This window comes from Gadus macrocephalus, chromosome 4 (assembly GCF_031168955.1).
Source record: "Gadus macrocephalus chromosome 4, ASM3116895v1".
NCBI lineage: Eukaryota > Metazoa > Chordata > Actinopteri > Gadiformes > Gadidae > Gadus > Gadus macrocephalus.
In genome coordinates, this window is record NC_082385.1 from 11,142,614 (window position 1) to 11,166,332 (window position 23,719).

The window sequence follows — 23,719 nt, forward strand, 5'->3', positions numbered from 1 at the left end:
AAGAAATAATTAAAGACCGTTCGCCTGAACGGCAGTACATGGTACCCAAGGAGCGATATTCCTTAGGCCACCTGCGTCCTACGCTTGTGGCGCGTCCCTCCATGTTGCCTCTTTCCCCCCCTCAGCCCGGTGGCTGTAGGGTGGCGGTCGGACGGCGTGTTCACATGGCCTCTGGTTCACCTGCTTCTAAGATGCGGCAATCCTTGGAGCCTCGTGGACGTATCAGAGACTCGTTGCACGAGCCCGTGGATGCGGCCGCTTGTACCGGTCCCCTGGTTCCCCACATTAAAGGTGAGGAGATGGGTCCGCGTGCTGTGGCTACAACCTGCGGACAGCGCATGCGCATAGGTGCGGCGGCCGGACGGCTCGCTCCCTGTTCAGCGGTCACGAGCGCAACGTCTAGACAGCTCGTTGTTTTTACAGCGGCTGGTTCTGGTACGTCTCCTACGCTCGCTGAGCCTCCCCCCCCTTTCGTGGGAAGCCCCCCTTGGTTCACACGCAGTGTGGAGGCGGTAGGGGCAGAGGAATACGGGTTATACCTGGACGGTCTTCCTCAGCTGTCGGCTCGCCCTCTCTCCAACCGCTATGCGTGTTGGCAAGAGCGGTGCGTTCTGCCATCGTGGTTGGACACCACGTTGAGATGGGGCCATCCCATACAGTTCAAGCGTCGTCCCCCACCCTTTATGGGGTTGGTGGAGACCACGCGACGGGACCCGGCTACGAGCACGGCTCTGGCAGCAGAAGTGGCACGTCTCTTGGTAAAGGGGGCCATCACTGTCGTTCCCCCTCACGAGTCTCACCTAGGTTTTTATTCCCGCTACTTCCTGGATTCCAAGAAGTCAGGGGAAATGAGACCTATTCTGGATCTTCGCGTGTTCAACAGATTCGTTGCCACGAGGAAGTTCAGAATGCTCACGGTCGGAGCATTGTTCCGGTGTGTGAGAGAGGGCGATTGGTTCACATTCCTGGATCTCAAGGATGCTTACTTCCACGTCCCTGTTCGGCAGGCGCACAGGAAGTTTCTCCGCTTTGCCTTTATGGGGATGGCGTACGAGTACCAGTGTCTGCTGTTCGGCTATTCCCTGGCTCCGCGCACCTTCTCGAAGTGTGTGGAGACGGCGTTGGAACCGCTCAGGCGTCAGGGAAAGAGGATTCTCTTCTACCTAGACGATCTGCTTATTCTGAGCAACTCAGAAGAGATCGCAAGAAGGGACACCATGTTGGTGATAAACCATCTCTCCTTCCTGGGTTTTGCCATCAACTGGGAGAAGAGCTCCCCGCTCCCCAGCCGGCAAACAGTCTACTTGGGGCTTTGCCTAGACTCAGCCACCATGACTGCGATGCTTTCGCCTCCTCGGCGAGACGCCATCCTGTCGGCGCTCTCCCGTTTTCACGTTCGCAGAAACGTGACCGCACTGTCCACCATGCGCCTGTTGGGGCTGATGGCAGCTGCCCACCCCGTGGTCCCCCTGGGTCTGCTTTTTATGCGCAGACTCCAGCGGTGGTTTGCTCGCCAACGGTTGGACCCCAGGCGACACAAGCTCAGGGTGCTCCTCGTTCCCCGTTCGGTGTCGCCAGACCTGGAATAATGGAAAGGACCCTCCGCCCTTCTCAAGGGTGTTTCCCTGGGCAGGGTGGCGTCCTACGTAGTGGTCTTCACGGACGCCCCCTGCTGGGGCATTTGGATCCCATAGTATACTTGGGGCTGCCTATCTCTTTTAGGTCTAGCCCCTAGTTCATGGCCAATTAACATTTTGGGGGGGTTGAGCTAATGCGTCACATGGTACTGATGGCAAGGGGATTTGGTGCTCACCAAAGAAAGTAGGCAATACTGATTTAGGTGGAAGGCTAGGATTTGTTTGGGGAGTAGGTATTAATAGCACAGGTGCTAGTTGAGACAAATCTGCATTGCCCGGGTAAAGCTGGGTTGAGTGTACTCCCAATTGGGATCCATCCATCATGAACTCAGTAGAGGGCTCATCTTCGATATCAATTATTTTAGCTTCAGCCAGTTTAGGTTAATGTTGAATGGTGTGGCTCAGTACTCCGTCTCGAAGGACCATTTAGTAGCGAAGAGTAGGTTCCACTGGAGCCACAAACCAACAGGAAACAAGGATTCATTTACCTGACTTTATTTTGGAAGCAAAGTTGTTTTGTCCTGATGATTGCCATGATGAATGCCATGGTTCTAGACAGAGAAAGAAAGATGAATTATAATATCTCTCTTGGCAAACATAAATATGGCCTTTAAATCAAATGAAATTCTTCGACATTGCAGTACTTTATAACATAATTTAACATGTAAGGATTAGCCATTAAACCATCACAATCATTTCTTAAACAAACAATGATCCAATGAGTAAAGGGGAACTTACATTGAAGGGAATTCAAAAGACAAACGGCAAACGATAGTCATGGTCAAACATATCATGGACATTCCTCCTATCCAGTACATCTTGTAGCCTTGAGTAGAACTCATCCTTGATTCCATCATCTGCGTTCTCAGTTGGTGCGTAGACATGTATGATCATCAATTTGATGGGCCTCGAAAGGAATCTGGCTTGGATGATTCCCTCGCAAATTGCTGTCCATTGTAAAAGGGCTCAAGCTGCTTCTTTGGACATAAGCATACCTACCCAAGCTCTGTGGATATCATCGTCTAGTAAATAAAAATAAATAAAAGTCTTGTTGTACTTTACCGTGGCCTGTCCAATGCATCTCGCTAATACCCATGGTAGCTATTCCTCTCTTACCCATTTCCCTTGCCGCCTGATCGAGATTTCCAGCTCTATAAAACGTGCGCAAATTCCAGTTTCCTATCCTCATGGTGTGTTTCGGGTGCACCAATGACCCTATCAGCCCAGGTGCGTCCTTCTGACTTTGCCGCCTATTCATCATCATGCATCTACTTTGAGGTACGGTCATGGTATTCCCTTCATCTAATGAATTAGTTCTTCTTCTGGTTTCAGCATTAAATCTGTGTTTCCAGGAGAGGGTTGTCAGCCCTCAGCCCAACCCCCAACCAGGAGGACCAGGGGATCTCTCTTCGTCTGGCCCCTACCCTTTGACCTGTCCGACATGGGTGACCCTGCCAGAAGTCTAGAGCTGTGTTCAAAATCGTTCCCCATTCACTCACTCACTATTCCCATATAAGTTCATGATATAGTGCACTATATAGGGAACGAACAAACGAGAATTCGGACACTACGCTGAACATTTCTAAACATCATTTGCGTCAGTAAATGCACCGGGTATTTGTGTGACGCAGACAGATGCGCCCACATCATGTAAACAAACTGGGCACTCACGAGGAAAGCTGGGGGTTGTATTGATGTTGATTGTTAAATTTCCTTGATCAGGTTTTTTTTATATTAATTTTGAATGTTACATTTTCTATGTTAAATTCCAAATAAATTGTTGACATTTCTCAACGAAAGCCGGAGACTCCATCATTAAATGTACTAGTTTTCGCGGTTATTCAGCTTCTTCACCTCCGGAAAAACACCACGCGTTGCATTGTGTTATACGGGAGTAACATGTACGGAACATCGTATGTACACTCTAATTTTGGGTATTTAGTGCTTGAAATTAACCACTAAGAATTCGAACACCACTACAAAATGGTGAGCACCCTATATAGTGCACTATATCCGTGATAGGGAACAATTTCGAACACAGCTTAGGACTCCAGTCGGCTCTAATTGTCATTGGGACTCGCAAACCGCCTCACCACGATAAGGTGGCGACCCCATTCGCATAGCATGAACAAACTCTCCAGATAATCTTCACTCTGTGTCAGGGTGTGTGTGTTTCCCTGGTTTTCCCTCCTGTGTTGATTACTGTTCCCTCCCCTAATGTGTCTCAGCTGTTGCTCGTTGTGTTTGTTATTTAAGCCCTCGTCTTTCCTTTGTTCCTCGTGCTGTCATTGTGGTTTATTGTGGTTTGCTGTGGTTGTTGGTGGTGGCTAGTCCTGCGTGTTCCGTGTTCCCTGTCGTCTCCCGAGTTCCCTGTAGTCTCCCGAGTTCCGAGTTGTCTCCCGAGTTCCCTGATTCCTGTGCCTTAGCCTTTAGGCTTGAATAAAGTGCCGTTTCCTGAAACCGTCTGCGTTTGGGTCCTACCTGCCTGCATGCACCAGTCAGCTCCTTAACAGAATGACAGCACCACTATGGGACCCAGCGGACGCTCAATTTGACCGTAAGTTGGAGGATTTTCTAGTCAAGTTAAATAAGGCAATAGATCGCTGGGAGGGTTTGGGGAACCACCTGGGTCCTCCAGCTCCCGCACCGACTCCGGTCCCCGAGCCCTGTCCTGTTCCTGAGCCCACTCCTAGCCTTCCAGAGGGGGACCGGCCTCTTCGCCTGCTTGAGGTGGTCCGCCCTCCGCTCCTGCCTGAGGGGGCCCGCCCTCCAGACCGTCCAGGGGAGGCACGCCCTCCGCTCCTGCCTGTGGGGGCCCTCCTCCACTCCTTCCCGAGGGGGGTTCCCCTTCAAGGCCTTCCACCAGAGGGGACCCGCCCTCTACCCTGTCCACCAGAGGGGACCCGCCCTCTACCTGGCCTTCCTCCTGAGGGGACCCGCCCTCTACCTGGCCTTCCTCCTGAGGGGACCCGCCCTCTACCTGGCCTGCCTCCTGAGGGGACCCGCCCTCTACCTGGCCTTCCTCCTGAGGGGACCCGCCCTCTACCTGGCCTTCCTCCTGAGGGGACCCGCCCTCTACCTGGCCTTCCTCCTGAGGGGACCCGCCCTCTACCTGGCCTTCCTCCTGAGGGGACCCGCCCTCTACCTGGCCTTCCTCCTGAGGGGACCCGCCCTCTACCTGGCCTCCCTCTTGAGGGGACCCGCCCTCTACCTGGCCTGCCTCCTGAGGGGACCCGCCCTCTACCTGGCCTTCCTCCTGAGGGGACCCGCCCTCTGCCTGGCCCGCCTCCTGAGGGGACCCGCCCTCTACCTGGCCCGCCTCCTGAGGGGACCCGCCCTCTACCTGGCCTGCCTCCTGAGGGGACCCGCCCTCTACCTGGCCTGCCTCCTGAGGGGACCCGCCCTCTACCTGGCCTGCCTCCTGAGGGGACCCGCCCTCTACCTGGCCTGCCTCTTGAGGGGACCCGCCCTCTACCTCGCCTTCGCCGGCCTCCTGAAGGGTTCCGCCTTCACCGCTGCCGGCCTTCTGAGGGGGTTCTGCGCCACTGCAGGTCTCCTGAGGGACTGAGCCCTCATCGTCCTTGCCGCCGGCCTCCGGAAGGGTTCCGCCTCCACTCTGCCTCTGCTTGCCCCCCAGGCCGTCCGCCTGAGGCTCCCTGCCATGCCCTGGGGCAGTTTTCTGGCCGCCCGCTTGACGTCCCTCGGCTCTGCCCCAGTCCATTTATTTTTTTTTGATTCCCCCCTCCTGGCGCCCCTCCACCCACCCGCGGGGTTTGACTTTCTTTGTTTTTTTTGCTTGTCGTGGGTCGCCTGGGAGTCGACCCTTAAGGGGGGGGTACTGTCAGGGTGTGTGTGTTTCCCTGGTTTTCCCTCCTGTGTTGATTACTGTTCCCTCCCCTAATGTGTCTCAGCTGTTGCTCGTTGTGTTTGTTATTTAAGCCCTCGTCTTTCCTTTGTTCCTCGTGCTGTCATTGTGGTTTATTGTGGTTTGCTGTGGTTGTTGGTGGTGGCTAGTCCTGCGTGTTCCGTGTTCCCTGTCGTCTCCCGAGTTCCCTGTAGTCTCCCGAGTTCCGAGTTGTCTCCCGAGTTCCCTGATTCCTGTGCCTTAGCCTTTAGGCTTGAATAAAGTGCCGTTTCCTGAAACCGTCTGCGTTTGGGTCCTACCTGCCTGCATGCACCAGTCAGCTCCTTAACACTCTGAACCAACTCTTGTCATTTTTAAATCTAGACTGAAAACGTTTACGTTCAGCAGTGCTTTGAAATTCATCTTATTTAAGTTATGATACCAACTTTATTACTTTTTTAAGTATTTGAAGTACCATATATGTTTTTATACTGTTTTTCTGTATTCCTTCTCTATTACCGTGTATTTTCAATGTATCTTGTAAATGTATTGATTGGGTGGAGTCAACGTGTGCTCAAGATATTTGCTTCTACAGAATCAGATATCAATGTGATTTTGAACAGCCAGATCAGACGACCAAACTGAATCCAAAGACAAGATAATGAAATAATTCTGGTGTGATGGTTGTTACACTTTGTTTAGCAATATATACAAAAAATTACAATCGAATTTAGAAATATACTGCCTCTGGTCTGAACATGACTTGTTGTACATTGTCTGTATTGTAGTATTTCTTTAGCTTTTTTGTTACAAGCATTTATTTTATTATATCAAACTGCGATTATTGCAGTTCGATGATTGAAAAAATCTGATGGTTTCAACATGTTCCCTGTATCGTTGGACATTTAATACACATATTTCAATTGTTTGATGAATAGTATATACAAATGAAGATAAACACAATGGTCATTTCTTCCTCAAATACTTTCCGTCTGAATGACAGAATAGTCAAGAAAATATATAGAACTTGGTTAACACCTTGAAAACTACATAAAACTATTGTTCATACCATAACATTTACATTACCGTTCATGTTTGTTTCTGAACACCAGTTAATATGAGTTATTGTTTTTGTGCAGGATTTTTTACATTTGTATGTACATGTACTCAAAAATCATATTTACATGCTGAAACATTACGCCCAAACGAAGAGATCAGGTTTCCCCATTGAAGCATAGTGCTTTGTAAGCAGTAAGCATCCTGTTATGGTCTTAATAGTGGGAACTTGGTATGTCATATTTATAGATTTTTACTTCTACCATAAGGTATGGATTTTTGCTCAGGACTTTTTTACATTTGTATGTACTTAATGATTAATACAAATGTAAAGTTATTTTCAATGATACAATCTATCATGAATCGACACTTGCATCCTCATTTTTACAGCAAACAAAGGCGGTTGACAAAATTAAACGGTTTGAAATCATAAAAAGAGATCAGGTTTCCCACTGAAGCATAGTGCTTTGTAAGCAGTAAGCATCCTGTCATGGTCTTCATAGTGGAAACTTGCTATCATGTCATATTTATAGATGTGTAAACTGCAATACAATAAAATGTAAAATTGTTACTTGTTCTTCATCTCATTTGTTAATTTGCTAATTGTAAATCAGCCAAAAAGCAGAGTACAAAGCATATGCAAATCAAATCTATTAGAGGGTTTGAGCCTCATGCCCATATTGAGTGTGGGCCCACCCAGTGTTCTGCTATATAAGAGGACCCCAACAGGGTTAAACAGCTTGCAGGGCAGTTGACAAAGAAACAACTGGTGGTAAGTCAGAGTGACGCTTAAGCTCTCATTCATTCCAAACTTTGATGGATAGTTGGATTTTCATTTGAAACTGTTCGATTAGAGTGGATGCAAAGCAAGCCAAACTATTATAATCGTGTTTCCTATTAATATTTGTTTATGTGTCATTTTTATTTGCATTGAAGTAAGTGCTTGAGTAGTATCAGTTAAAATGCTGAAACATCATGTCTCTCAATTTCAGGGCTTAAATCTTTTTTCTCATTGGAAGAAAAAGAAGGTAAGAGTTATTTCATCTCAGCCATACCGATCTCTATGAGAAACAGTGTGAGGAAAATATCATATGCGATACATTAAAACATTTTCTATCTTTGTCTGACAGTAAGCGGCCACCATGAGTACGGACGCGGAGATGGCCTTATATGGCAAGGCTGCGATTTACCTCCGTAAGCCAGAAAAGGAGAGGCTTGAGGCCCAGAGCGCGCCCTTTGATGCCAAGAGTGCTGCATATGTGGCTGATGCTAAGGAGCTGTACGTCAAGTGTACCATCATTAAGAAGGAGGCTGGCAAAACCACAGTGAAAGTGTTGGATACGGAAGAGGTATGCTGCTTGTGATTTATTTCTATGCAGAAAATAGTTTGAAACGTTTAAAGGTAAAAAATGAAACGAAACAAAAGATGGGGTGCCTTTTTTTTTAGGAGAGAACAGTCAAGGATGATGATGTCACACCCATGAACCCTCCCAAGTACGACAAAATTGAGGACATGGCCATGATGACCCATCTCAATGAAGCCTCTGTGTTGTATAACCTCAAAGAGCGTTATGCAGCATGGATGATCTACGTAAGATATTTTACCAACTAAATGAAGTAAAATAATATCCAATGATATCCCAGATCATATTAATGATCATGTCTGAACGATTTCCTTCAGACCTACTCTGGGCTGTTCTGTGCCACTGTAAACCCGTACAAGTGGCTCCCAGTGTACGATCAGGAGGTTGTCAATGCCTACAGAGGCAAGAAGCGTATGGAGGCACCACCCCATATCTTCTCTGTCTCTGACAATGCCATCCAGAACATGCTCACTGGTATGTACAAGAAAGTCGGGCAAAAATAAATGTTATGATGTATGGTCAACATTTTTGGATAAATGTAATACTTTGAATGTTTTTTTTTGCAGATCGGCAGAATCAGTCTGTCTTGATCACGTAAGTTTAAACCTGATGGTGTTGAGTTGGATGATTCAACATTACGTTGAATCATCAACATTAAGTAAAATATGACCTCACAAAAATTTCATGAAGAATCAGACAATGGAAAAAAACTCTAAATTACCTCATTTTCATACCCAGTGGAGAATCCGGTGCTGGAAAGACTGTGAACACCAAACGTGTCATCCAGTACTTTGCTACCATTGCAGTGGCTACTGACAAGAAGAAGGACCAAGCACCTGGAAAGATTCAGGTATGCTTTAAAAAAAAATATATATATATATATATATATATATATATTAGGGATGGGCGTGAGGAATCGATTACTCGAGTACTGCTCGTTACAAATGAACTCGGTTGGTGGACAGGCAAACTCGAGTTTGCATAAACACACACAAAGTTTTCTGAAGCAAATGTATACATTTTCTGTGCGGCGCCACTAACGCATGCCGTGGGCACAAAGCAAATGAAATGTATCAAATTCCTGTGTGGCGCGTGCCGTGCCGTGTGCAGGCACGCCAGAATTCAAAAAGTTAAGAGATGGCGGTAAAAGCAAAGCGCAATAAGCGTAATCGATTCCTCACGCCCATCCCTAATATATATACATATATACATTTAAAAAAAAAACATGACAGACATGACACACACAAAGGATGTAGGATGACCTGAGAACTGAGGATCAATACTGGAACTTCATCATAGGGGTCACTGGAGGACCAGATTATTGCAGCCAATCCCCTGCTGGAGGCCTACGGTAATGCCAAGACTGTGAGAAATGACAACTCATCTCGTTTCGTAAGTACAAACTTAGTATGTCAAACAAATTAAATGACATACTTGATCTTTGGAAAAAAAACTGAAATTAGGCTTTTCTACAGGGTAAATTCATCAGAATCCATTTCGGTGCAACTGGTAAACTGGCCAGTGCTGACATTGAGACGTGTAAGTATCTTGTATCCAAATAACAACAAATTAACTCTCATTATTGGGGGTCTCATAATGGGTTTTGATCTCTTAATGTGAATCAAAACATAATAATAATATTTTAAAACCATGAAGATCTGCTGGAGAAATCCCGAGTGACATTCCAGCTTCCCGATGAGAGAGGCTATCACATCTTCTATCAGATGATGACCAACCACAAACCTGAGATTGTTGGTAAGATTAGTAGTGAGAAATAAATGTTGCAGTAAGATGTATTGTTATATAGGGTTGCCTTTAACTTATCATTCAGGATTCTGAAGTAGAAAAATAACAATTAGAATCATTAAAGTGACCATTTTCTATTTTCTGCAGAAATGTGCCTCATCACCACCAACCCCTACGACTTCCCCATGTGCAGTCAGGGTCATATCACTGTGGCCAGCATTAATGACAAAGAGGAGCTGGATGCTACTGATGTGAGTCAATGTTTACAACTACCTTAGGTAGGTATTTTAATCGGCAGGGACTAACCGGGACCAGAAAACTATGAGGACTTTAACTCAGTGTTACAGCCTGCGGAATCTACTCAGAATGGTTTCAGCCCGATCTCAGTGCGCTCTGCTCTGTCCGTGTACAGCAGAATCAGGAAATCTCTGTACAGTACAAACCAAGGTAGAGTTAATAGAGACTCTTTGAATACTCTTTGAATTTAATTTCATATTATATACTTTATTTTCCTACAGGATGCTATTAATATTTTGGGTTTCAATGGTGAGGAGAAGAATGCCATCTGGAAGTTCACTGGTGCTGTGCTTCACCACGGTAACATGAAGTTCAAGCAGAAGCAGCGTGAGGAGCAGGCTGAGCCTGACGGCACTGAGGGTGAGTTAAAAATGTTTTAAAACAACCACTGAACATTTCCAAAGTCCAGGTTTGCTGTCATTAAATGTATTCACTATCTGTACGAATTTGTCATCATTCTTTCTTTCATATGAAAAATGCAGAGGCCGACAAAATCTCCTACCTGCTTGGTCTCAACTCTGCTGACATGCTCAAGGGTTTGTGCTACCCCAGAGTGAAGGTCGGAAATGAGTTTGTCACTAAGGGACAGACAGTACCTCAGGTATGGAAATACCAAGGAATACCTTTCAAAAAGTAATTGCAATAGTTGTAATTTGTATGTATATCTAATCTTCCACCACGCTCTAGGTATACAACTCAGTGAGTGCCCTGGGCAAGTCTATCTATGAGAGGATGTTCTTGTGGATGGTCATCCGTATCAACCAGATGCTGGACACCAAGCAATCAAGATCATCCTATATTGGGGTGCTGGATATTGCTGGTTTTGAGATCTTTGATGTAAGATTCAATTTCTTATAACAACAATTTCCCTGGCTAAAAGCAGTGTCTACGTGGATGAACGTTCTCTAAACTAATGTTCTCTATCAGTACAACAGTATGGAGCAGCTGTGCATCAACTTCACCAATGAGAAACTGCAACAGTTCTTCAACCACACCATGTTCGTCCTGGAGCAAGAGGAGTACAAGAAGGAGGGCATTGTCTGGGAGTTCATTGACTTCGGTATGGACTTGGCTGCCTGCATTGAGCTTATTGAGAAGGTAAACATGACTTATATAACTAAATATCACAATTCTAAGTCTGATTCAAAACTATCTTATCGTAATGTTTCCTAATATGTTTTTCTGCATAGCCAATGGGCATCTTCTCCATTCTTGAAGAAGAGTGCATGTTCCCCAAAGCCTCAGACACTTCCTTCAAGAACAAGCTGTATGAACAGCATCTTGGCAAAAACAAAGCATTTGAGAAGCCCAAGCCGGGGAAGGGCAAGGTTGAAGCTGACTTCGCCATGGTGCACTATGCTGGTACCGTGGGCTACAGCGTCGCGGGCTGGCTGGACAAGAACAAGGATCCCCTGAATGACTCTGTTATTGGACTGTACCAGAAGTCCTCAAACAAACTGATGCCTGTCCTGTACCCCGCTGTAGTGGAAGGTACATATTCATACCATGTCATCATAGTTAAAAACTGTTGACCCATTATATTGTAATACCCATTTATTTTGAAGCCATTTATTGCCTCTATTTTATAAACAAAAACGGGAACATTTTTACTAATTAACAATAATCTAAAACAGAGGTCGGGGGTGCAAAGAAGGGAGGCAAGAAGAAGGGTGGCTCCATGCAGACTGTGTCATCACAATTCAGGGTAAGGTTAAACAAGCAATTACATGTAGAAATACATGTAATTTGATGCCATATTTCATATGTATTCTCTGAATTTGTTCTTTATCAGTTAATTTGTATATATTTCATATTTTATTCTGTGATGTGTCTTTAGGATAACTTGGGCAAACTGATGACCAACCTGAGGAGCACCCATCCTCACTTTGTGCGTTGTCTCATTCCCAATGAAATTAAACTACCAGGTAATATTTCTTCAAATAATCTCTACATTCGAGGTTGATGTTTTAGTAGGATATAGCAAAATGAATGTCATATTTTAAAAGTAAAAAATCTATAACACTTCACAGGAATGATGGAGAACCACCTGGTTATCCACCAGCTGAGATGTAACGGTGTGCTGGAGGGCATCAGAATCTGCAGAAAGGGCTTTCCCAGCAGAATCATCTATGCTGACTTCAAGCAGAGGTATTACCTAATTGACAGAACAATTCTATTGTCACGATAATACAATTCCTTTGCCTACATATTTAAAACTTGTTTATATACACCTTTCTTTTAAACACTTAACATACTCACTCCTATAGATACAAAGTACTGAATGCCAGTGTCATTCCTGATGGACAGTTCATTGACAACAAGAAGGCTTCTGAGAAGCTGCTTGGATCCATTGATGTGCCTCACGACGAGTACAAATTTGGACACACCAAGGTCTGTTTATTGTTGTCAAAAATTAAATATTTACCGGATACTTCCCTGATACTGAAAGATAGTCTCTGACAAGATGTCTTTCTTACATTAAGGTGTTCTTCAAAGCTGGTCTTCTGGGTACTCTTGAGGAGATGCGAGATGAGAAGCTGGCATCTTTGGTCGGAATGATTCAGGCTCTCTCTCGGGGTTACCTCATGAGGAAGGAGTATGTGAAAATGACAGCTACAAGGTATGTTTCAAAAGATTGATACATAAGAAGTTTTGCTATTTTGTCAAATCAAAAATGTTGCATTAAAATGGACTGCCTTTTCGCCACAGGGAAGCTGTTTACACTATTCAGTACAACATCCGCTCATTCATGAATGTCAAAACCTGGCCATGGATGAAGGTGTACTACAAGATCAAGCCTCTTCTGAAGAGTGCTGAAACGGAGAAGGAGCTCTCTGCAATGAAGGAGAACTATGAGAAGATGAAGACAGACCTGGCCACTGCGCTGGCCAAGAAGAAGGAACTTGAGGAAAAGATGGTTTCTCTACTGCAGGAGAAGAATGATCTTGCGCTGCAAGTGGCCTCTGTAAGTAAAAATGTTTATCCGTCTCAACATGTACACACAATGAGATACATGTGATATTTGATATGACTGATATGATGACACATTTTAAACAGGAAGGAGATAATCTGAATGATGCTGAAGAGAGGTGTGAGGGACTCATCAAGAGTAAGATCCAGCTGGAGGCTAAACTCAAGGAGACAACCGAGAGACTAGAGGATGAAGAGGAAATGAATGCTGAGTTGACTGCCAAGAAGAGGAAACTGGAGGATGAATGCTCTGAGCTCAAGAAGGACATTGATGACCTGGAGCTTACCTTGGCCAAAGTGGAGAAGGAGAAACATGCCACTGAGAACAAGGTTTGCAAAGATTCTTTGAAAGGAGATTAAATAAAATACAAATAAGCATGTTCCACGCATTACACATAATTTTGTTTTGTTTAGGTGAAGAACCTTACAGAGGAGATGGCCTCTCAGGATGAGAGCGTTGCTAAGCTATCAAAGGAGAAGAAAGCCCTCCAAGAGGCACATCAGCAGACTCTTGATGACCTACAGGCAGAGGAAGACAAAGTGAACACTCTGACCAAGGCCAAGACCAAGCTTGAACAGCAAGTGGATGATGTGAGGTTCCTTTCTAACCCTCCTTTCTGACATTAGAAAAAACATGGTTATTCTTTTGAAATGCAGTCAAATAAAATATTATTTTTAATTGCAGCTTGAAGGTTCTCTGGAACAAGAGAAAAAACTCCGTATGGACCTTGAGAGAGCCAAGCGAAAGCTTGAGGGTGACCTGAAATTGGCTCAGGAATCAATAATGGATCTGGAAAATGACAAACAGCAGTCTGATGAGAAACTCAAAAAGTAATGTGATTGAACAAAAATCGTGCTTTTGATTAGAAAGATTCACAGGAAGTATGTTAATAAGTTATGTGGTATTGTTTCATCATCAGGAAAGACTTTGAGACCAGTCAGCTTCTAAGCAAGATTGAGGATGAGCAGTCCCTGGGTGCTCAGCTTCAAAAGAAGATCAAGGAGCTTCAGGTAAGACAATATATATGACAATCCCACATGAATGTTTCATAAATATTAGTACATTCTTACAAAGTATTATGTGTTCCTTACTTATTAGGCCCGTATTGAAGAGCTGGAGGAGGAAATTGAGGCTGAGCGTGCTGCTCGTGCCAAGGTTGAGAAGCAGAGAGCTGATCTCTCCAGAGAACTTGAAGAGATCAGTGAGAGGCTTGAGGAGGCTGGTGGAGCCACTTCTGCTCAGATTGAGATGAACAAGAAGCGTGAGGCTGAGTTCCAGAAGCTGCGTCGTGACCTTGAGGAGTCCACCCTGCAGCATGAAGCCACTGCTGCTGCTCTGCGTAAGAAGCAGGCTGACAGTGTAGCAGAGCTGGGAGAGCAGATTGATAACCTCCAGCGTGTCAAGCAGAAGCTTGAGAAGGAGAAGAGCGAGTACAAGATGGAGATTGACGACCTCTCAAGCAACATGGAAGCAGTTGCAAAGGCCAAGGTGAATTATCTTTCAAATTAAATATACCATATTATAATTAATACTATATAATCTGTATAAGAAACCACTTGTGCTAACAAGTAAAACGTTGTATCACCAGGGAAATCTGGAGAAGATGTGCCGTACCCTGGAGGACCAGCTGAGTGAAATCAAGGCCAAGAGTGATGAGAACAGTCGCCAGATCAATGACATCAGTGCTCAGAGAGCAAGGCTGTTGACAGAGAATGGTAAGTATTCACAATTACTTAAAGAAAAACCTGCATATTAGAATAGCCCTAATGATAACCATAAATAACCTTAACACTAACCACCAAGAAATGCAACCCAACCTTATTCATATATTTAGGGGGAAAATGTGGTATTGCTATATTATATAGCTAACAATTTATGTCATCACCTAGGTGAGTTTGGTCGTCAGCTCGAGGAGAAAGAGGGTCTCGTCTCCCAGCTTACCAGAGGCAAGCAGGCCTTTACTCAGCAGATTGAGGAGCTGAAGAGGCTCAATGAGGAGGAAGTCAAGGTAAACCATCATTTTTATTCATTTAATTTCATGATTTCATTATGTCATTGCAGATTTTACATTTCTGTATATTTAGATGTGTGAATTTATTGAGACAATCACCTTTTGCAGGCCAAGAATGCTCTTGCTCATGGTGTGCAATCAGCTCGCCATGACTGTGACCTTCTGAGGGAGCAGTTTGAGGAGGAGCAGGAGGCCAAGGCTGAGCTGCAGCGTGGAATGTCCAAGGCCAACGGTGAGGTGGCTCAGTGGAGGACAAAGTATGAAACTGATGCTATCCAGCGCACTGAGGAGCTAGAGGAGTCCAAGTGAGTCAAATACTTAATATCTTATCTAAAGTACACGTTCTATTTGATGAATGTCCACAAATTAAACCATGTGATACTTTAACAGGAAAAAGCTTGCCCAGCGCCTTCAGGAGGCTGAGGAACAGATTGAGGCAGTGAACTCAAAATGTGCCTCTCTGGAGAAGACCAAACAGAGACTCCAGGGTGAGGTGGAGGATCTCATGATTGATGTGGAGAGGGCCAACGGACTGGCTGCCAACCTTGACAAGAAGCAGAGGAACTTTGACAAGGTGTTTTGTCATTCATTGAGATGGCCGTTTAAATTGTTTTATCCTTTTATTATTCTTCAAGTGATTAACATGTACCGCTTTATTAACAATATTGTGCAGGTTTTGGCTGACTGGAAGCAGAAATATGAGGAGGGCCAGGCAGAGCTTGAAGGAACTCAGAAAGAGGCTCGTTCTCTCAGCACGGAGCTTTTCAAGATGAAGAACTCCTATGAAGAAGCTCTGGATCAGCTGGAGACCCTGAAGCGTGAGAACAAGAACCTCCAACGTGAGTTAAACTGATCATTTTGGCATCAATGATTCCTATATTACTACATATATAACTTTATTGGAATTCATGCAAACAACAATATTTAACCCTCTCAACAGAGGAGATTTCTGACCTGACTGAACAAATTGGTGAGACTGGAAAGAGCATCCATGAGCTGGAGAAATCCAAGAAGCAAGTGGAGACAGAGAAGAGTGAGATCCAGACAGCCCTAGAGGAAGCTGAGGTGACTACAAAAAAAAAGAAAGAATCTAGTGAAATTGTATTTATTATGAAATAGAATATGTAATGAATATGCCAACATTGGTTTATAATTTAGGGTACTCTGGAGCATGAAGAGTCCAAGATTCTGCGTGTCCAGCTGGAGCTCAACCAGATTAAGGGTGAGGTTGACAGGAAGCTGGCTGAGAAGGATGAGGAGATGGAGCAGATCAAGAGGAACAGCCTGAGGATCACTGACTCCATGCAGAGCACGCTGGACTCTGAGGTCAGGAGCAGGAATGATGCCCTGAGAATCAAGAAGAAGATGGAGGGAGATCTGAATGAGATGGAGATCCAGCTGAGCCATGCCAACCGCCAGGCTGCTGAGGCTCAGAAGCAGCTGAGGAATGTTCAAGGACAACTGAAGGTATGAACTAAACTACTGTACAGGGCATAATATCTGGACATTTGTTTCCTGTTGTGACATCTTCCATGGTGTTTTCATTTTCATTTTAGGATGCCCAATTGCATCTTGATGATGCTGTCAGAGGAGGTGAAGACCTGAAGGAGCAGGCGGCCATGGTGGACCGTAGGAACGGTCTAATGGTGGCTGAAATTGAGGAGCTGAGGGCAGCTCTGGAACAGACAGAGAGAGGCCGCAAAGTGGCTGAGCAAGAGCTGATTGATGCCAGTGAGCGAGTTGGACTTTTGCACTCTCAGGTAAACAAACAAACATATTCTTCCAAGAAATGCTCCCAAGTTCCCTAAAATATTTAGCAAGATTACATGCGTGTCATAAACACTGACATTCATTTTAGAATACAAGTCTTCTGAACACAAAGAAGAAGCTGGAGACTGACCTGGTCCAAGTCCAGGGCGAGGTGGACGACACCGTCCAGGAATCCAGGAATGCTGAAGAGAAGGCCAAGAAGGCCATCACTGATGTAGGTTTTGTATTATTTTCTTATTTCATTGAATTGGACATTGCTTGAACTTCTGATTAATATGTTATATTTTATATTAGGCTGCCATGATGGCTGAGGAGCTAAAGAAGGAGCAGGATACAAGCTCTCACCTGGAGAGGATGAAGAAGAACCTGGAAGTCACAGTGAAAGACCTGCAGCACCGCCTGGATGAGGCTGAGAACCTGGCCATGAAGGGTGGCAAGAAGCAGCTCCAGAAACTGGAGTCCAGAGTAAGATACGGGCACACATGGACGTATTTACAGTTACAGCATAATAAGAGTATATTTATTGAAAATATATTTGATTTCTTAAGGTGCGTGAGCTGGAAACAGAGGTTGAGGGAGAACAGAGACGTGGAGTAGATGCTGTTAAGGGTGTCCGCAAATATGAGAGGAGAGTGAAGGAACTCACCTACCAGGTATGCCAGCTACATTGAAATTAATATATAAATCAAAGAATATCAGAAAAGACTACAGTCTGAGACAGAACCATTTTCATTACTTTAGACTGAAGAGGATAAGAAGAATGGTGCCAGACTCCAGGATCTTGTTGATAAGCTGCAGCTGAAGGTGAAGGCTTACAAGAGGCAGGCTGAGGAAGCGGTAAGTAGAAACAATGTAACAAAATCAGGTTGTTGCATCAATTTTGTACTTCTTATTTAAACAAAACATGAATGTTCCTACAGGAGGAGCAGGCCAACTCTTACCTGTCCAAGTGCAGGAAGGTTCAAAATGAGCTGGAGGAGGCTGAGGAACGTGCTGACATCGCTGAGACTCAGGTCAATAAGCTGAGGTCTAAGAGCCGTGATGGTGGCAAGGTAAGATCATCACTGTATAATGGTCTGTTCAAAAGCTGGGAGATTTACCACTTTGCAACTTGTCCAGGTGTACAAGGCATCTCAAACACACTATAAGCCCATTGACTCAGAAAGAAATTAAATGCAAACAAAAATGTTGGTTGGTTTAATCATTATCTTTTTTTTTACCTTCCCCAGGGAAAGGAGGCAGCTGAATAAGATGTAATGCTTCATTGTACATTTATAAATGCATGTCATAAAATATGACTTCTTGTTTATAGTAAATTATGAGCTGCAATAAAATATTATTACAAAGCATCTTTTTTGTGGGCCGTTTCACTAATTACTTCATTATTTTGACTTACAATTGGCCATTCACCACCATTTCACCAACTTTTTAACTTTAAACTGTCGATAATAATGAATATGAAAACAAAATTGTACAGATAAGCACAATTTTGGAATGGGCACTATGAAATATATTATAACAGAAAATGATCACTGAAATATGATATGTATATTCATCAGTTGTTTAATGAGTCAAAGTTGTGCCATGCAAAAGGTTTACTGTACATTTAAGAGTTGAAGTAACAATTCATACTGGCGAACAAACAACCCCAAAACAATTCCTGAAACTCAATAACCTTACTTTTGTCTTTCTGATTCACACTGGCACAAAAAAAATCCACCCATGTTAAATGGGGCGGGGATCCTTTAATGTGAGAAGAACAGGTCCCGTATCCATAAAGTATCTGCCTTATTATGTTATCCATTAATCAGTTTGACACTTGACGGTACAATCATTCACCATTACCGTATTGGTCCGAATATAAGACGACCCTGATTATAAGACGACCCCCGTTTTTCAACACAAACATCTTGAAAAAAAGATTTGCAGACCACATTTGCAGAACAAAGAACAAGATTAACATTGTGAATATTTTTAAATAACAGAGAAAATACAGGCCACATATTTAACTAAACTTAACTAAAATTCGCCAGATTTCTCCTCCGATGTCTCTCTATCCCTCACACACGTCCTCTGCCCCGCTGTGTTCGCTCTCGCTGTCATCGCTCCCCAGCTGCTCCGCTTCCAGCGGCTCCTCCCAAAGCGCGTTTTCTCTGACGTATTCAAAAACTCTCCGGTCAACCTCACTGAAACGACCACGGTAGGATTTGCGCTGACTGTTGGCATCTTTGAGACGTTGTTTTGGTGCTCGCCATCTTCTTACGTTACACTCCGTGACCCCGAACTTCTTGGCAGTTGTTACTTGACTCTGCCTTATTGACGACCATTATTTAAAAATTGGCATCATAGCTCCTCCGCTGTTGTTGATTGACCTGACCCACTTTTGAGCCACCTGTCTCTAAATGCCTGTCTTTAAACACCGGTAACGGTCTGGTTGTTAAGGACGCTGGACTACTTCTTCCCGGAACCAATTCCTGGCGCCACCTGCGGCCGCGAATGTGTATTGACATTTAAATGGAGAGGCGAAGAAGAGAAACTGCGCTCTGAATACTAGACCCCGAATATAAGACGACCCGACTTCTTCGGACCTATTTCGAGGGGGAAAAAGGCCGTCTTATATTCGGACCAATACGGGTAATTGATATTAGTTCACTCTGAAGTAAGCATTCACCCAGGGCTAATTAAAAGTTAACTAATTGCTCGTAACCATTCGCTAATGGTGTTCATGATGAATAAGGAATTTACGTAGTGTTTTTCATTGTTTCTACTTTTCAACAATCAAAAGTAGATTTTGCGTACAGTACATGTCATTTAACAGGTCAATGTTTTCAATGGCGATCTTCCAAACAAACTGCGACTCGGATTGAGGCACCAATTGTCCTACAAATGTTGTACAACTCGCTGTATTTCTCTACCTCAACTATCGACCGCACCTCGTCAATGATCGCATTGACCATCCAACCATCTCTTTTCCATACCATCCAACCATCTCTTTTCGATACCATCCAACCATCTATTTTCCATACCATCCAACCATCTCTTTTCCATACCAACCAACCATCTCTTTTCCATACCAACCAACCATCTCTTCAACCATACCAACCATACAACTCTTCAACCATCCAAATCAACCAACTCTTCAGCCACAAATGCTTATAATTAAATGATTAATCAGTAGTACCAATAACCACCACTTGACAGGCCACAAACTTCAACGCAATCAAAATAATAATTTAGAGGCCTATACTGACCATAATATCCAATAACAGTAACTAATAACCTGTTATCAGCTATAATGCCTCGACTCAGAACGGTGAGTAGCGTGATATATCCCCAAAAAGCACAGGAGGGATAACTATCAGAGCTGCCCCGTATCAAACTGGAAGTAGAAGTCCCTATCTAGCTACCAACTAGTCTTTGGTGTGCCCTCATGCAATTTGATTGCTAGCAACCCCAGCGTGTTCGAGACACCCAAAAACAAAAAAACAAACACAGCGATAAGCGCTCTACTCCTACACGGGGGTTCACTTAGCTCGTATCTAACCCACTCGCTTCAGTGACATAAACAAAACAATCCCATGACACTCACTGACCAGCCTAGGATCATAACCGTAACCAGGTCACCAGAAAGGAAGGAAAACTGCCACCAATCCTTCCCACAAGGTCTCCCTTGCTGCAATCCGCAAGCCAAACAAATCCATTAGTTAAATCAGTAGTAATGCAAACAATCAACAGGCCAACTCAATAACCCATATTCAAACAAACAAAAGATCAAAACTACCAATTAACCAAATATACAACCAAGCAAAACAATTAACCAATTACTCAAACACTGAGAGTCTCCCAACAATATCGGTCTCAAACTGTCTATACAGGCTATGGTAAGATATGAAAAAAAAAACATACCAAATCCTATCCCGGACGAGCCCCCAATGTGTTATGACCGCATGGCTCAAGCATGACATAACAAATAGGGAGACACGCAGTGAACATGTTTCTGTATATTTATTCAAAATATAAGCCCCAACAAGGAAATTAAGTGTCAGTGTAGATGGCAGCTTAACTATGTGTTGTGTATTATGGACTGGTGTAGTGAGAATGTGCAACATAACCAAAATAAAGAAGAAGAGGGTTTGGCAACAGCAGCTGCTGTCACCCAGGCAGCGAGAGAGCGAAAGGCTGGATGTCTTCCTCCTTGTATAGGCCAATCAGGCCAATCAAGCCAATCAGGTGCACCTGCTGCAAAAAGGGAAGAGCCAAACGGCCCAAGTGGGAAAACAGCGCCTCCCCCACCACAGGTCTGCCATGCTGAGAGTTACCAGGGGGACGTAACACCCACTCCACAGTATACCCCGAGGCAAATCAACTATAACGCCAGACGGTCGATGTAAAAGTCTGTGTTGATAGAATAATGTTAGAAATAAAACCAACCTTGCATTGCATTGCATTTTGAGGGACTTGCTGTGTCTCAGCAGCAGTGTTATATTCCTGGTAGCAGGCTACGGCAGCGGCAGACTGATACTTAGGTTAAAGTCTGTTGCTGCTGAGAAAGCAGTCCGTCAAAATCCGATGATTCATGCGATGCGAGGTTAGTTTTATTTCTAACATTATTATATCAACACAGACAATTACATCTATAGTCTGGCGTTATAATTGATTTACCTCGGGTGTACTGTGGAGTGGGTAAGACTGTTTTATTTGCAGGCTAGTATAGCCCGTTGCCGTGCGCTGCCTAGCACAAGCGAACTCTGCACCTAGAAGGACTGAATGAAATGTGTTCAACTGTCTCCAATGATGAAGAACAAGGCATGTCATAAAATATGACTTCTTGTTCATTGTAAATCATGAGCTGCAATAAAATATTATTAAAAAGCAGTTTTTTTGTTGGTAGTTTCACTAATTACTATATTATTTTGAGTAACAATGGGCCGTTCAGCACCATTTAACCAACTTTTGAATTTGAATCGAATCAGTCAACATTAATGAAACCCGTATGAAGGAACTCGTACAGAATTGTACAAATATGCACAACTCTGGAATGGGTACTACAAAATATATTAAAACAGAAAATGATCACTTAAATATTATATGTACATTCATTAGTTCTTAAATTAGTCAAATTTGTGCCGTGTACAAGGTTTACATTTAAGAGCTGAGGTAACAATTCGGTAACCTTTCCTTTTACAGTCCTCTAATTACTAGGTATTGACCTGGTTATTATATTGCAAATTATAGATAATATTGTGTAATTACCATTGGTAATGAGAAGATAAATACAGAGGAAATACAGCTGAAGTACTAAGAAAAACCTCCAATATTACCCATCAATTGAACTAAGTACCATGTAGTTGTAACTGTTTTAGATGGGTAATAACTCAGATATAATTGTGTACTTCCTAGGAAAGTAGTTCTTAGAGGAAGTAAACTGGGTGAATTGTTTTACTTGGTAACGTTGCAGAACATATATGGTACAAGTTGCAGTTAACTGCATGGACAATGGAATGGAATTTGTCAAAAACACACGTGTGTGCATAGATCGTTCAATCATTGGACAAGACGGTCGGGGGCGGGGTAACGCGGGGGGCTGCATAAAAAAAAGTAAACAAAGAAAACAAGCTATGGAGATTATGGAGATTCAGCGTGTTGCCCTTGTTGTGTTTATACTGATTGGTTTCATACAGTTACAAACATTTACAGTACTTTTGGAGCATCAGAGGCGCAACGTAGATTTTTATGATGTTATGCTATCCTCTGACCGCTCGAGCGCCTTCTCCCCCATCCATGTACTGAATGTAATAAATGCATCAGAATTTTGTGTTCTCCAACATAGGCTACTTTATATGTTGCCGTCTGCCCAAATATCCAAAACACATTTTGTCTTCTCTTCGCTCCATGTTGAGCCACGACTCATTTTTAACGGGTCTAATAACGTGACGTTGATCTTTGAATTTACCGCAAATCAAACAATATAAATAAGCAGCAATGGGAGCCTGTTGCGTCCAAAAAGGTATGTTATTTTTTGAACTGGGTCGGACCGAGCGCGGCCGTTTTCACATCTCAAGCGAACCGCTAGAGGGTTTGTTTGGAAGCGAACCGAGACCACCTCTCCGGCTGGGTCTCCGACCGGTTGTTTGGGCTTCACACAAGCCAAAAAGGTCCGCACCAGCGATTTTTTCTGTTTGGTTCGAACCAAACAAGGCAGGTGTGAATACGCCCTAAGACACATTTATCAATTAAATTCAAATTGGTTCCAAATGGGCCTTGTAGAATGTTGGCGTATTTTGGTGTATCTCTGTGTTCACATTTCTTAGTTTAGGAACAGGCAAGTGCCTCTCCTACTGATACGAGTTGTTATTTCCGCCATTCCGCCATTTGTGATGTCCCAACAAGTACGAACTAACCCGGTCATCTGGGACATAGCCAGGGCAATAAACCTATAACCCTTAGATGAGGTCTAATATACTATACAGATCTCACCGTGTTACAACCACTGCAATATGCAGTAACCACTGCAATATGCAGTGGACTATACTAATGTAGACTTTATAAAGCCTTCATTTGGCAAAACATTTGTTGCATATCTTTTTAATATTTGTTCCCTGAGGGCAGAGTATTGTGTTGTCCAAGAGGCAAGGGGCCTCTAACATGGGATCATTTAATGTCTGATTGACTGTGGACGAGTCCTACGAGTGGTGATGTCAGGGTGTGTGTGTTTCCTGTGTTTCCCTCCTGTGTTGATTACTGTTCCCTCCCCTAATGTGTCTCAGCTGTTCCTCGTTGTGTTTGTTATTTAAGCCCTCGTCTTTCCTTTGTTCCTTGGGCTGTCATTGTGGTGGCCTGTGGTGGCCTGTGGTGGCCTGTGGTGGCCTGTGGTGGCCTGTGGTGGCCTGTGGTGGCCTGTGGTGGCCTGTGGTGGCCTGTGGTGGCCTGTGGTGGCCTGTGGTGGCCTGTGGTGGCCTGTGGTGGCCTGTGGTGGCCTGTGGTGGCTAGTCCTGCGTGTTCCCGAGTTCCCTGTTGTCTCCC

The 23,719-nt window shown here is 44.1% G+C and overlaps 1 protein-coding gene across 2 annotated transcripts in view; it reads left to right on the forward strand.

The window, feature by feature from the left end:
- LOC132455074 (myosin heavy chain, fast skeletal muscle-like) overlaps positions 1-18,045 on the forward strand; it is a 33,031-nt gene extending 14,986 nt beyond the window's left edge. Inside the window, exons 1-41 of one of the 2 annotated variants that reach the window (XM_060048783.1) lie at positions 7,265-7,309; positions 7,530-7,565; positions 7,668-7,886; positions 7,985-8,128; positions 8,219-8,375; positions 8,468-8,495; positions 8,640-8,751; positions 9,201-9,293; positions 9,377-9,440; positions 9,558-9,656; positions 9,795-9,898; positions 10,166-10,304; positions 10,427-10,545; positions 10,632-10,781; positions 10,872-11,042; positions 11,135-11,435; positions 11,579-11,649; positions 11,782-11,869; positions 11,975-12,092; positions 12,212-12,335; positions 12,428-12,564; positions 12,654-12,909; positions 13,002-13,244; positions 13,329-13,505; positions 13,600-13,745; positions 13,835-13,925; positions 14,014-14,403; positions 14,504-14,630; positions 14,805-14,923; positions 15,035-15,231; positions 15,317-15,500; positions 15,600-15,765; positions 15,867-15,991; positions 16,085-16,393; positions 16,483-16,686; positions 16,785-16,910; positions 16,991-17,161; positions 17,245-17,349; positions 17,438-17,533; positions 17,617-17,748; positions 17,926-18,045. In XM_060048783.1, the coding sequence (XP_059904766.1) occupies positions 7,680-7,886; positions 7,985-8,128; positions 8,219-8,375; positions 8,468-8,495; positions 8,640-8,751; positions 9,201-9,293; positions 9,377-9,440; positions 9,558-9,656; positions 9,795-9,898; positions 10,166-10,304; positions 10,427-10,545; positions 10,632-10,781; positions 10,872-11,042; positions 11,135-11,435; positions 11,579-11,649; positions 11,782-11,869; positions 11,975-12,092; positions 12,212-12,335; positions 12,428-12,564; positions 12,654-12,909; positions 13,002-13,244; positions 13,329-13,505; positions 13,600-13,745; positions 13,835-13,925; positions 14,014-14,403; positions 14,504-14,630; positions 14,805-14,923; positions 15,035-15,231; positions 15,317-15,500; positions 15,600-15,765; positions 15,867-15,991; positions 16,085-16,393; positions 16,483-16,686; positions 16,785-16,910; positions 16,991-17,161; positions 17,245-17,349; positions 17,438-17,533; positions 17,617-17,748; positions 17,926-17,946 (5,811 nt within the window). In that variant the 5' untranslated portion in view covers positions 7,265-7,309; positions 7,530-7,565; positions 7,668-7,679 and the 3' untranslated portion in view covers positions 17,947-18,045. Of the gene's footprint in view, positions 1-7,264; positions 7,310-7,529; positions 7,566-7,667; positions 7,887-7,984; positions 8,129-8,218; positions 8,376-8,467; positions 8,496-8,639; positions 8,752-9,200; positions 9,294-9,376; positions 9,441-9,557; positions 9,657-9,794; positions 9,899-10,165; positions 10,305-10,426; positions 10,546-10,631; positions 10,782-10,871; positions 11,043-11,134; positions 11,436-11,578; positions 11,650-11,781; positions 11,870-11,974; positions 12,093-12,211; positions 12,336-12,427; positions 12,565-12,653; positions 12,910-13,001; positions 13,245-13,328; positions 13,506-13,599; positions 13,746-13,834; positions 13,926-14,013; positions 14,404-14,503; positions 14,631-14,804; positions 14,924-15,034; positions 15,232-15,316; positions 15,501-15,599; positions 15,766-15,866; positions 15,992-16,084; positions 16,394-16,482; positions 16,687-16,784; positions 16,911-16,990; positions 17,162-17,244; positions 17,350-17,437; positions 17,534-17,616; positions 17,749-17,925 lie in introns of those variants that run through there. The other variant, XM_060048782.1, reaches the window with a different exon arrangement.
- The last annotated feature ends 5,674 nt before the right edge of the window (positions 18,046-23,719 follow it).